The sequence below is a fragment of the Carcharodon carcharias genome, chromosome 34 (assembly GCF_017639515.1).
Source record: "Carcharodon carcharias isolate sCarCar2 chromosome 34, sCarCar2.pri, whole genome shotgun sequence".
NCBI lineage: Eukaryota > Metazoa > Chordata > Chondrichthyes > Lamniformes > Lamnidae > Carcharodon > Carcharodon carcharias.
This window is the reverse complement of record NC_054500.1, coordinates 3401424-3413577: the sequence shown is the minus strand read 5'-3', so window position 1 is coordinate 3413577 and position 12154 is coordinate 3401424. Positions and strand designations below refer to the sequence as shown.

Sequence of the window (12154 nt, the reverse complement as noted above, 5' to 3'; positions counted from 1 at the left end):
GTATCTGAAGCTCAGTTCAAAGTTGAACAGAACATTGACTTGCAAACAGTCTGGTAAAGTCCAGTGCAACCTGGTTCAGCTAAGTAGCCAGGACAGCAATGGAATTAGTAGCAAGGGAGCAAAGCTTGCAGCATGTGTTAAACATGATGACTTTGACCTTACCAGTGTCAAACTGGAGAATGTCAAGATTCATTAAATACAGGATTTGAGAGCACAGATGTGGTAGTGAAGCATAGCTGGATGTCAGTGTACATGTTGAAGCTGATCCTGCGTCTGCAGAAACTGTCGAAGAGCAGCAGGTAGATGAAGGTAAGGCAGTCAAATAGGCATTCTGAGTTCGAATTGGATCAACCGCTGCTTAAAATGCTCTGGTAAGTTCAGATAGAAGGTATAGAATAAAGTAAGAGCAATCCCTCAAACATCGCAAATAAAGGAAGAGAAAGAAGGATACTGAGAGATAGAGGTTGCTGGTTTGATGATTACAGCTATTTTGGTACTGTAGGGTAGCAGTCAATCGGGAGAGGATTTTTAATAAGAGACTTAAGGGAGATGGACACAAGAGTTCAGTGGCTCCTACAATCAAGGATCTTAAGAGGAAAAGGAGGTTGGAGATGGGGCAGTAAGGACAATTTTTTAAAAAAATTTTTATGATAGCTGATGCCCAAGGAGAAAGAATCATTGACTATTTCAGCTAACAAATGGAATTGGGAGGCCGAAAAGTGGGTATAGATAGCGAAGAATTGAGGGAGCAGGAAGTGGGTATCATGATGATTAAGTTCATCTAGCTGCCAGTTTACAGCAAGGATTTTAGTCCTCAAGTCAGTTAGGTGCTCCTCACTGCTCACGAGTATGAGTTTTGCCCTCAGATGATAATCCGTCTAAATTCCCGTTGAACAATTAATGTTCACATGCCCACCAGTGCATTTTTCACCTTCTCACCATGTTCTTCAATCCCTTCTCTTGCTATGGAAATACATTAAATTACCTACTTAAATGCTCAACATTCTGACTCAACAGCATGAGTGCTGCCTCTGAGCTACTAATGCCTTGTGCTCAGTTTGCTTTTGTATGATCATGTAGCTTGAATTTAAATTTTGAATTTCAAAAGTCACATCATCCTACATCAGGATCATGTTTTAATTGTATCCAAATGAGATCAGCAGATATCAACTGCTAATCACAAATTGCATTTGTGACCTTTCCTTCAGACTATCAGTATGGAAAGTTAATTAGAGTTAGTTATTCTCTAACGTACTCTTCTCCTTTTACTGATAAATCCAGTAAACTACCTTATAATCATGACGTCGCTGAGAAGGGGGAACAGCACTAGCAACTTTTACTAATAAAAGCATTTGCAACCATTTTCTGAACAAACTAGGCTGATGTGTAATTTTCCAGTACCACAGCTTCTGCTCCTTCTGCACTGTGTATTCCCTCTACTCTCACTATACTTTGGATATGATGCCACCTGCATCATATCAAATAAACCGTTGGTGAAAAAGGCACCGTCTTTATGACAAGGATACACTGAAAGCTTGGCCGGGGTGGGGGGGAGAAGAGGCAGATAAATCAAAGTCATTTGTTAAACACAAGTAACAATGATGTATTTCAACACAAGCCAGATCATGTCATTGGCCTGAATTTGTGTGGTGCCTTTCAATATTTGCTACCTCCCTGAGCATTGTGTTCAGAAATAATACTTGAATGTGATGAGTTTCAGCAGTTCCTATAGAAGTGTCAAAACATCTCTGAATATTTGGAACTTAAGAAAAAGAGTACACCATACAGCCTTTCAAGCCTGCTCCACCATTCAACATGATCTTGGCTGACCTTTGGTGTCAACTTCACTTACCCACCATCTCTCCATATTGCTTGATTTCCCAAAAGACCAAAAATTTGTCTAACTCAGGCTTCTGTACATTCAATGTACAGAATTCAGAGCTTAAAATCATACCTCTCAAGTCTGAAGTTTTCTGTTGCGAAATGGAAGGATTTGGCATAATCTGGGCATGTGGGTGCTAACCTGGGATTTTTTTTTTTTAAAAAAAAGGTCATGTTTTCACCTTGGAACTGTCAACAAGCAGGCTGCTTCCAAGAAATCACCTGACCTATATGGTACTTAAGAAGGAGTTATTTAGTACTTCAATTAATGAAAAGCTGGGAGACAAAAAGGCAACCACATGGGAGAGAGGAAAACAATTTAAATCGTGAACCTGCTTGTTTTGAAGGCAGTCTTGAAGATCAAACGGAGGAAGGAAGACTACCTTGACTGGCTCTCTCTCTAACTTGCCTAAAATTGTGCGTGGCTATCAACCTGTAGCCAAGGAACCCTCATCTGAGTGTATCTAGTCTGCATTTGGACCTGCAAAGCTGAAAGCAGTTGGTGAGAATTTCCAGGCATCCACCAGGACCAGCAGCCCGTTTGCACATGAGAGAACTCCAGGCTGACAACGTCGAGATCCTGCAGACTATATCTTTTATTTTTATAAACACCCATCCTCCATAACTCACCCCTGCAGAGAGACTCCATCTGTTTGTCCTTTGTTTGTGTGTGTGTGTGTGTGTGTGTGTGTGTGTGTATGTATGTGTGTGTGTGCGCGCGTGTGTGTGTGTGTGTGTGTGTGTGTGTGTGTGTGTGTGTGTGTGTGTGTGTGTGTGTGTGTGTGTGTGTGTGTGTGTGTGTGTGTGTGTGTGTGTGTGTGTGTGTGTGTGTGTGTGTGTGTGTGTGTGTGTGTGTGCACACTCTGGGGGAATTCTTTAGGAAAAGATGGATAGTTATACTTCCCGATTACTATTGTTTATTAACTAGTACTTGCAACTTGTTAAAAGAATTTTTGTTTTAAAATAAATCAATCATTCTAAGTTTTGAAAGCAGCCCAGTCAGAGTCTTCTTCTGGATACCAGAGGTATAGGTACTGGCCATTTTGGTGGGAAAGTTAAATATTTAAATTAATAGTACAACCTGCTGAGTAGTGGGGCTTGGTATTTCACGCACTCCTCCCATCTCAGTTATAATAGAGCATCCACAACCCTCTGGGTTAGATAATTCCAAAGGTTCACAACCCTTTGAATGAAGGAATTTCTCCTCATCTCAGACCTAATGCCCCTTATTCTGAGACTGTGGCCCATGTTCTAGAATCCCCTGTCAGGGGAAAATCTTTCTCTACCCTGTCAAGCCACTTCAGAATCTTGTAGGTTTCAATGAGATCACCTCTCAAGTCTTCTAAACTCCTGAGATTATGGACCCCATTTACTTATCTTCTCGTTATAGGACAATCCTCTCATCCCAGGAACCAATCTAGTGAACCTTCACTGTTCTGCTTCCAATGCAAGTATATCCTATCCAAGCATAGAGACGAAAATTGCACACACTACTCCAGACGTGCTCTCACCAAAGCCCTGTACAATAGTAAAAACTTACTTATTCTTGTACTCCAACTTCCCTTGCAATAAAGGCCAACATGCAGTTTGCATTCCCACCTAGCTTTGTAATGTCAGCAAACATTACACTGTCTCCTTTCCCAAGTATTTAACATAGATTGTAAATAGCAGAGGCCCTAGCGCTCCACTAGTTGCATTCTGCCAACTCTGATGACCTGTTTATCCCTACTCTTTGCTTCCAATCCTCGATCATGGGTCAAGATGCTTATTAGACATATTTCTTTTGCTGTTGTGCCTGAAACATTCTGGTATGTAATTGAAGAATTACTTTAATATGCAGCCTTCCTGTCCAGCACGAACCAAACAGAAGTAATCAAAAAAGAAATGAAAAAGAAGCCATTCAGCTTAGCGCATTATACCTGTGCCAGGTCTTAGTAAGGTACCAAATTGTCATGCTCCCTCACTCTTTCCTGTCTGCCTTGAGATTTTTCCCTTTCAAGTACGTATCCCATTTAAAAAAATTCAGATTGAACGAGATGCCACCACCCTTTCAGCTAGTGTATTCTAGATCACAGAACACTGTATGCAAAAGGGCACAAATACCCCGCCTTTACGGCGGGCAGTGACACCCGCTACCTCACCTCCGGGGGCCCAACCCCCGCCCAAGCCCCCACCCCACCCAAGCCCCCACCCCACCCAAGCCCCCACCCCACCCACTTTTACTCCGGATGCTGACCCCACCCCACCACCTTTACCCCAGATGCTGCCACGCCCCCCAACCCCACTCCCCTTTACCCCCGACGCTGACCATCCCCCCCTGCCCACCTTCACCCTGGGCGCTGATGCCCCCACACCACCCACTTTGCCCTGGGCACTGACGCCCACCTCACCTTTACCCCAGGCGCTGTTGCCCACTAGACCACCCCTTTACCCCAGACACTGCTGTCCCCATCCCATCCACTTTGCCCCAGGCACTGAAGCCCCCACACAACCGTACCCCGACACACACACCCCGCCCCTGTACCCCGACATTCCCCCTGTACCCTGACATTCACCCCGCCCTATGTACCCCGACACAACCCCCACCGCCCCCCTGTACCCCGACACGACCCCCCGCCCCCCCTGTACCCCAACACGACCCCCCACCCCCCCGTACCCCGACACGACCCCCCGCCCCCCCGTGCCCCGACACGACCCCCCGCCCCCCCGTGCCCCGACACGACCCCCCGCCCCCCTGTGCCCCGACACGACCCCCGCCCCTCTGTACCCCGACATGACCCCCCGCCCCCCTGTACCCCGACACGACCCCCCGCCCCCCTGTACCCCGACACGACCCCCCGCCCCCCTGTACCCCGACACGACCCCCCGCCCCCCTGTACCCCGACACGACCCCCCGCCCCCCTGTACCCCGACACGACCCCCCGCCCCCCGTACCCCGACACGACCCCCCGCCCCCCTGTACCCCGACATTCCCCCTGTACCCTGACATTCACCCCGCCCCATGTACCCCGACACAACCCCCTCGCCCCCTGTACCCCGACACAACCCCCCGCCTCCCTGTACCCTGACATTCCCCCTGTACCCTGACATTCCCCCCGCCCCTGTACCCCGACACAACCCCCCCGCCCCCCAACACCCCCCGCCCCATACCACGACACAACCCCCCCGCCCCCATACCCCGACACAACCCCCCGCCCCCTGTACCCCGACATCCCATCCCCCCACACCCTGTACCCCGACATCCCATCCCCCCACACCCTGTACCCCGACATTCCCCCTGTACCCTGACATTCCCCCCGCCCCCTGTACCCCGACACAACCCCCATACCCCGAGGCAACCCCACACCCCCTGTACCCCGACACAACCCCCCGCCCCCGTCACAACCGCCCCCACACCCGTACCCCGACACAACCCCTCGCCCCTTGTACCCTGACATTCCCCCTCCTGCCACCCCTTGTACCTCGACATTCCCCCACCCCCTGTACCCCAACATTCCCCCGCCCCCCTGTACCCCAACATTCCCCCGCCCCCCTGTACCCCGACAATCCCCCTCCCCCCGCCCCTTGTACCCCGACAATCCCCCTCCCTCCGCCCCTTGTACCCCAACAATCCCCCTCCCCCCGCCCCTTGTACCCCGACATCCCATCCCCCCACACCCTGTACCCCGACATTCCCCCTGTACCCTGACATCCCCCCCGCCCCCCGAGGCAACCCCACACCCCCTGTAGCCCGACACAACCCCCCGTCACAACCGCCCCCACACCCGTACCCCGACACAACCCCTCGCCCCTTGTACCCTGACATTCCCCCTCCCGCCACCCCTTGTACCCCGACATTCCCCCGCCCCCTGTACCCCGACATTCCCCCGCCCCTTGTACCCCGACAATCCCCCTCCCCCCGCCCCTTGTACCCCGACAATCCCCCCTCCCCCCGTACCCCGACAATCCCCCTCCCCCCGCCCCTTGTACCCCGACAATCCCCCTCCCCCTTGTACCCCGACAATCCCCCTCCCCCTTGTACCCCGACAATCCCCCTCCCCCCGCCCTTTGTACCCCGACATCCCATCCCCCTCCCACCTGTACCCCGGACACTGATAGCTCCTTCCTTACCCGCTCTGTGCCAGCCTTGCCTGCCAGTCGGGATCGCCGGAGGTTGATTGCAGGCGGTGAGCGGAGTAAGTTCTTGATGCGGCTGGTGATGCTGCTGCTTCCTGCGGCGCCCGCCATTCGGCCTCGAGTCCCGAACCGCACCGGGGGGGGCGGGGGGGGGGGAACTTTCCACAAAAATTATAAACTCATTAAAAACAGACCACGACCCTTTCACCCTTCGCTAATCTCGGGGAGTCACGAGTGTAGCCACAAGTCACATTTAAAGAGCATAAGCAAAACTTTTCGTTTGTTTATTGACTTCCCTCAGTCACCGCCTCCTCCTCGGCCTCGCGCATTCGCTGACTGAGATTTAAATTCCAGCCTCTAACGGACGGCCCCAACCGTCAGCCCAGCGCGAGGACCCCGTTTAAACCCAAACGGCGACAGGCGATTGGAGGAAGGAGAATGATTGACCGACTGAGCACCCAATCGTCCCCCAGGCCCTCAACACCCCGCCCCCTTGTCCACCACCCGGGGGCATTTCGGAAGCGCTGATTGGATTGAGGATGTGATGGACGCATGAGTGAACATGCCTTCGGCTTTCGGTCTTGGAGAGGTGATTAGATCAGAGAGGGTTGACTGACTGAGCATGGGGTAGAGTCCCGCTTTCTCAGTAAGTAGCTTGTGCTTTAAGTTTCCCTCATTCACCCTCCTGAAAGGTTGACAATTCCAAGATTTGTGCATGTGCAGCATTCCTCTTCAAACTTGTACTCTTTACAAGTTGTATTGATTCACCTCATTCTTCCTGCCCATTCCACCAGTCTCCACCCCCCCCGAAAACTGCCACTAACCTTCTCGCTGTTTAACCTTTCAAAGTTTTCCTAGTGTCAGGTTTTCAATAGTATATGTTAGTAATGTTTCACAGTATGTCCAGCTGGGAGGTAGGAGATGATGCATTTTCCCTTCGAATCCACCCCCCCACCAATGCCTCTGCTCTCTCAGTACAATTGAAACTGGGAAGTAACTGGTATCGGGGGCCGGGGGTGAGATATTACAGAATTCCTGCAAGTTGGGCAGAGATGGGGCATAATTTATGCCAATAAACAATTGCAGTATGCATTTCCACCACAATTTGCCACTTGCTCTAGCAGCTATAATTATGCTAGGGTAATCAATTCTGGTCGAATATATTCCTGGCAGTTTCACCATATGACAGTCTGCTTCATATTGCCCCATCCTCATGCTCACACCGTTGCTTACCCAACACGCCTGTCTTCACAAGGCCCCAGAATTATACCTGACAGACACTGCCCCAGACACCACCCTGGGTATGTCCTGTCCCACTGGCGGCACAGTGGTATACAGTCGGGAGGGAGTTGCCCTGAGAATCCTCAACATCAACTCCAGACCCCATAAAGATTTATGGCATCAGGTCAAACATGGGCAAGGAAATCTCCTGCTGATTGCCATGCACCGCCCTCTCTCAGCTGATGAATCAGTGCTCCTCCATGTTGAACACCACTTGGAGGAAGCACGGAGGGTTGCAAGAGTGCAGAATGTACTCTGGGTGGGGGACTTCAATGTCCATCACCAAGAGTGGCTTGGTAGCAACACTACTGACTAAGCTGGCTGAGTCCTAAATGACATAGCTGCTAGACAGGGTTTGTGGCAGGTGGTGAGGGAACCAACAAGAGGGAAAAACATACTTGACCTCATCTTCATCAACCTGCCTGCCACAGATGTACCTGTCCATGACAGTATTGGTAAGAGTGGCCACCGCACAGTCCTTATGGAGATGAAGTCCTGCCTTCACATTGCGGATAGCCTCCATCATGTGTGGAACCACCACCTTGCTAAATGGGATAGATTTCGAACAGATCTAGCAACTCAAGACTGGGCATCCATGAGGTGCTGTGGACCATCAGCAGCAGCAGAACTATACTCAAACACAATCTGTAACTCATATCCCCCATTCTACCATTACCATCAAGCCAAGGGATTCATCGTTCAAAGAAGAGTGCAGGAGGGCATGCTACTTGTGTGTCAAACAGCATAAGCAGCAAGTGGTAGACAGAGCTAAGCAATCCCACAACCAACGGATCAGATCTAAGCTCTGGAGTCCTGCCACATCCAGTCATGAATGGTGGTGGACAACTGAACAACTCACTGGAGGAGGATCCACAAATATTCTCATCCTTAATGATGGAGGAGCCCAGCACCTCATGGCAAAAGATAAGGCTGAAGCATTTGCTACAATCTTCAGCCAGAAGTGCCGAGTGGATGATTCATCTCCTCCAGAAGTCCCCAGCATCACAAATGCCAGTCTCCAGCCAATTTGATTCACTCCACATGATCTCAAGAAACGGCTCAAGGCACTGGATACTGCAAAGGCTATGGGCCCTATTATGACACAGCCAATGGTAAAAGCTGAGTTGTTCAAATCCCAGAGGGAAACTTGAAACAACTGTGATAACCCAATTTTGCAATTTGTATGTTTCGAGATGCAGGCTTTGAATTCAATAGTAATAAGACCACCAAGTCTCAATAAGTTTTTTATAAAACTAAATCAAATATTTATTAATAAAAGGAAGAGAGTAAACACATAAATGTGTACACAAAATTACTACTATAATAGCTTTAAAAGTCCTCTAATTAATCTGGCTCTCAATTATACCCCCTGTAAGGCAACAGGAAAACATAGATTTAACAGACGTCTGATAAAGCACAGCCTGAACAGTCGCATTCAAAATTAGTTTCTTTCAGCTCTGGGTCCTTGCAGACAGACTTGAGGCTTACTGACTGGAGGCTTCTCACACTTTCTGGATCTTAAAATGCCTCTCTATCTTACACACAATCTTCTTTATACATGTTTTTCTCTTTGATTGTAAATTTTCCATTGTATCATTAGGCTTTTAACTTTACCTCTACTAACAATAACATCCTTTCACCCCACCAATTTTATTAGTAAGCTGAAAAAAACTAAACACATTGCTTGGCATCTTCTGGATAGGTGTAAGATTTAACCCACAGCCTTGAATGGTTTCTTTTAACAAATGTAAATTTACACTTTACCTTCTACCCTCCTTCCATTTATCGAATTAACATCCCAAAACCACCACACATCAAAGCACCCAGACTAGCTGGCTTTAATCCAATTAAGACACACAGACATACACATAGACATAGCCCCACTAGAACTCTATTTTAAAATAATTTCCTATAACATGATTACATCTTCTTGACAGGCTCTGACAATATTCCAGCGTTAGTCAGTTGTTTTCCACAACTGATGATTGCACAATGTTCAGCACCATTTGCAACTCATCAGATACGGAAGCAGCCCATGTACAAATGCAGCAAGACCTGGACAATATCCAGGCTTGGGCTGAAAAGCGGCAAGTAACATTCATGCCAAACAAATGTCAGGCAATGACCACCTCCAACAAGAGAGGATCCATCCATCGCCCCTTGATGTTCATTGGCATTACCATCACTGAATCCCCCACTATCAACATCCTGGGGGTTACCATTGACCAGAAACCCAACTATATTTATATGGACTAGCCATATAAATACTGTGACTACAAAAGAAAGTCAGGGGCTAGCAATCATGCAACGAGTAACTCACCTCCGATTTCCCAAAACCTGTCCACCATCTACAAGGCGCAAGTCAGGAGTGTGAGGGAATACTCCCCACTTGCCTGGATGAGTGCAGCTCCCACAATGCTCAAGAAGCTTGACACCGTCCAGGACAAAGCAGCCTGCTTGATTGGCATCAAATCCACAAACATTCACTCCCTCCACTACCAGCGCACAGTTGCAGCAGTGTGTACCATCTACATGTTGCACTGCAGGAGTTCACCAAGACTCCTTTGACAGCACCTTCCAAATCCATGACCACTACCATCTAGAAGGATAAGGGCAGCAGATAGATGGGAACACCACCACCACCTGCAAGTTCCCCTCCAAACTAATCACCATCCTTGGAAGTATATCGCTGTTCCTTCACTGTCACTGGGTCAAAATCCTGGAACTCCCTTCCTAACATGTCAGGAAAATATTAATGTATATAATATTATTGGAAATTATTTTAAATTGGACTTGTAGGAGTGTCTGTGTCTGTGGGGGTCTGTGTGTGTGTGTGTCTTAATTGGATTAAAGCCAGCTAGTCTGGATGCTTTTATGTATAGTAGTTTTGAGATGTTATCAGTAAGGTAAAGAGTATATTTGCATTTTTTGAATAAACCATTCAAAGACTGGGGGTGAAATCTTGCACCTAGCTAGGAGATACCAAGCAATATGTTTATATTACTAATAAAATTTGTACTATGAAAGGTGTTTTATTTTTAGAAGAGGTGGAGTTCAAAGGGCCTGGTGATACATTCAAAGGGAAGGCTAGGTGTATACAGAAGAGTTTTGTGTATGGATCAGAGGCATGTGAGACCTAAGCCACCTGTAAGCCAACAACTGGGGAACCTGATTTTGAATTCGTAAGATAAAATGTGCTTTGCCTGGTGACTATTTAAGTTTATGGGCTATTGTTGCCTTGGGGAATATTACCTGGGAGTGATTAATTTGGGGATTTGTTTAAAAGTTATTATGGTAGTAATTTGTAGACTTGTAAATTAATAAATATTCAGTTCAATTTATATAAAAAAACTCTGGAGGCTTGGTGGTTTCATTTCTGAATTCAGAGCTGCATCTCAAACATACCAATTTAAAATATAGATTATTACAGTTTAAAGTTTCCCTCTGGGATTTGCCTTTACCAACTGCTGTGCCATAACAACCAACACCAAATGGACTGCAGCAGTTCAAGAAGGCAGCTCACCACCACCTTCTCAAGGGCTACTAGGGATGGGCAATTAATGCCGGCCTAGCCAGTGAAGCCCACATCCTGTGAATGAATAAAAAAAAACTAGCCTAGCGACATGACCAACTGGGAGACACTAGAATTTCACGAGTAATTGATTGTGACAAAACAAGCTGTCCAACATAGAACTTTCTCAAGTAGGGCAATTTTTTTTAGCAGTATAAGCAGGGTCCCAAGTGGCTATGTCATACTTTTAAGTGTGGTCTAACCAATGTCTGGTACAACATGTTCTTTACTGTAAAAAGTGATCGAAGTTCTGTTGGATGCCTTGGAGGCTGCATATTGACTTTATACATATCACTTTAAATTATTTTGGATATGGATTCCCTACACTGTGCATGTACCAAAGCTGTATGGACTGCAGCGGTTCAAAAAGGTGGCTCACTACCACCTTCTCAAGGGCAATTAGGGATGGATAATAAATGCTGCCCAGGCCAGTGATGCCCACAGTCCATGAAAGAATGGAAAGAAAAATGAAATGGAGAAAAAGGAGTAACACCTGATTGTGCAGTGAATATAGGGAGGAACTGAGTACTACCTGTATTCACAAGCCCTTGCTTGGAGCAGCCTTTAGGAATTTGGCATAAATAATGCCAATGCCTGCTATGCCAACATTAGCCAGGAAAGTATCAGTACCCAGCCCCTTAGTTCACTAGTGTCAGTACTGCACTTGTGAAATCATTGTAAAGTATATAATTAAGGGTAGAGGGTCAAATCTCACCAATGTTCGTGTTCTTTGCTTTTCCAATCACAGCCTATCAGCAGCAAATGAGGGAGAGCAATAGTCTCTGATTGAAGGAGCAGCTCCATGCAAAATCTTCCATTGAAACTCACATGTTTGACAGGAATTTTGAAAACTAGCTCTGGGGATCGCATAGAGGGACTTTGTGGGCTGTACCCAGCCCATAGGCCGTATGTTGGACAAGCCTGGTCTCGTCTATGACTACAGATGTCACTGTTACATCAGGGTCCACACCACTCATTACCAAAGTTATTTTGTTAACCCATAACACTACACTGTTTGTGAAACCTTGCTATGTGTGAATTGCTGCCATGTTTCCTACATTATGTCAGTGACACTGTTTCAAAAGGTACTTCATTGATTGTAAAGCACTTTGCAATGTCCTGAGATTTTTAAAAACACATTGACATTAAGAATGAGTGGCAACATCAGGGGTATTTTTGTACATGAGAACATAAGAAATTGTGCAAAAATAGGCCATTTGGCACCTCGAGCCTGCTCCGCATTCAATAAGATCATGGCTGAATGTGGCCTTAACTACACTTTGTACTGTTACACTTTGTACTGTG

At 47.4% G+C, this 12154-nt stretch overlaps 1 protein-coding gene across 4 annotated transcripts in view; it reads right to left on the bottom strand.

The window, feature by feature from the left end:
- The window catches only part of LOC121272697 (mitogen-activated protein kinase-binding protein 1-like), a 140833-nt gene extending 134544 nt beyond the window's left edge, over positions 1-6289 (bottom strand). The window contains exon 1 of one of the 4 annotated variants that reach the window (XM_041179435.1): positions 5992-6289. In XM_041179435.1, the coding sequence (XP_041035369.1) occupies positions 5992-6108 (117 nt within the window). In that variant the 5' untranslated portion in view covers positions 6109-6289. The remainder of the gene's footprint in view (positions 1-5991) is intronic. The other 3 variants (XM_041179433.1, XM_041179434.1, XM_041179432.1) reach the window with 3 other exon arrangements.
- Between the last annotated feature and the right edge of the window lie 5865 nt (positions 6290-12154).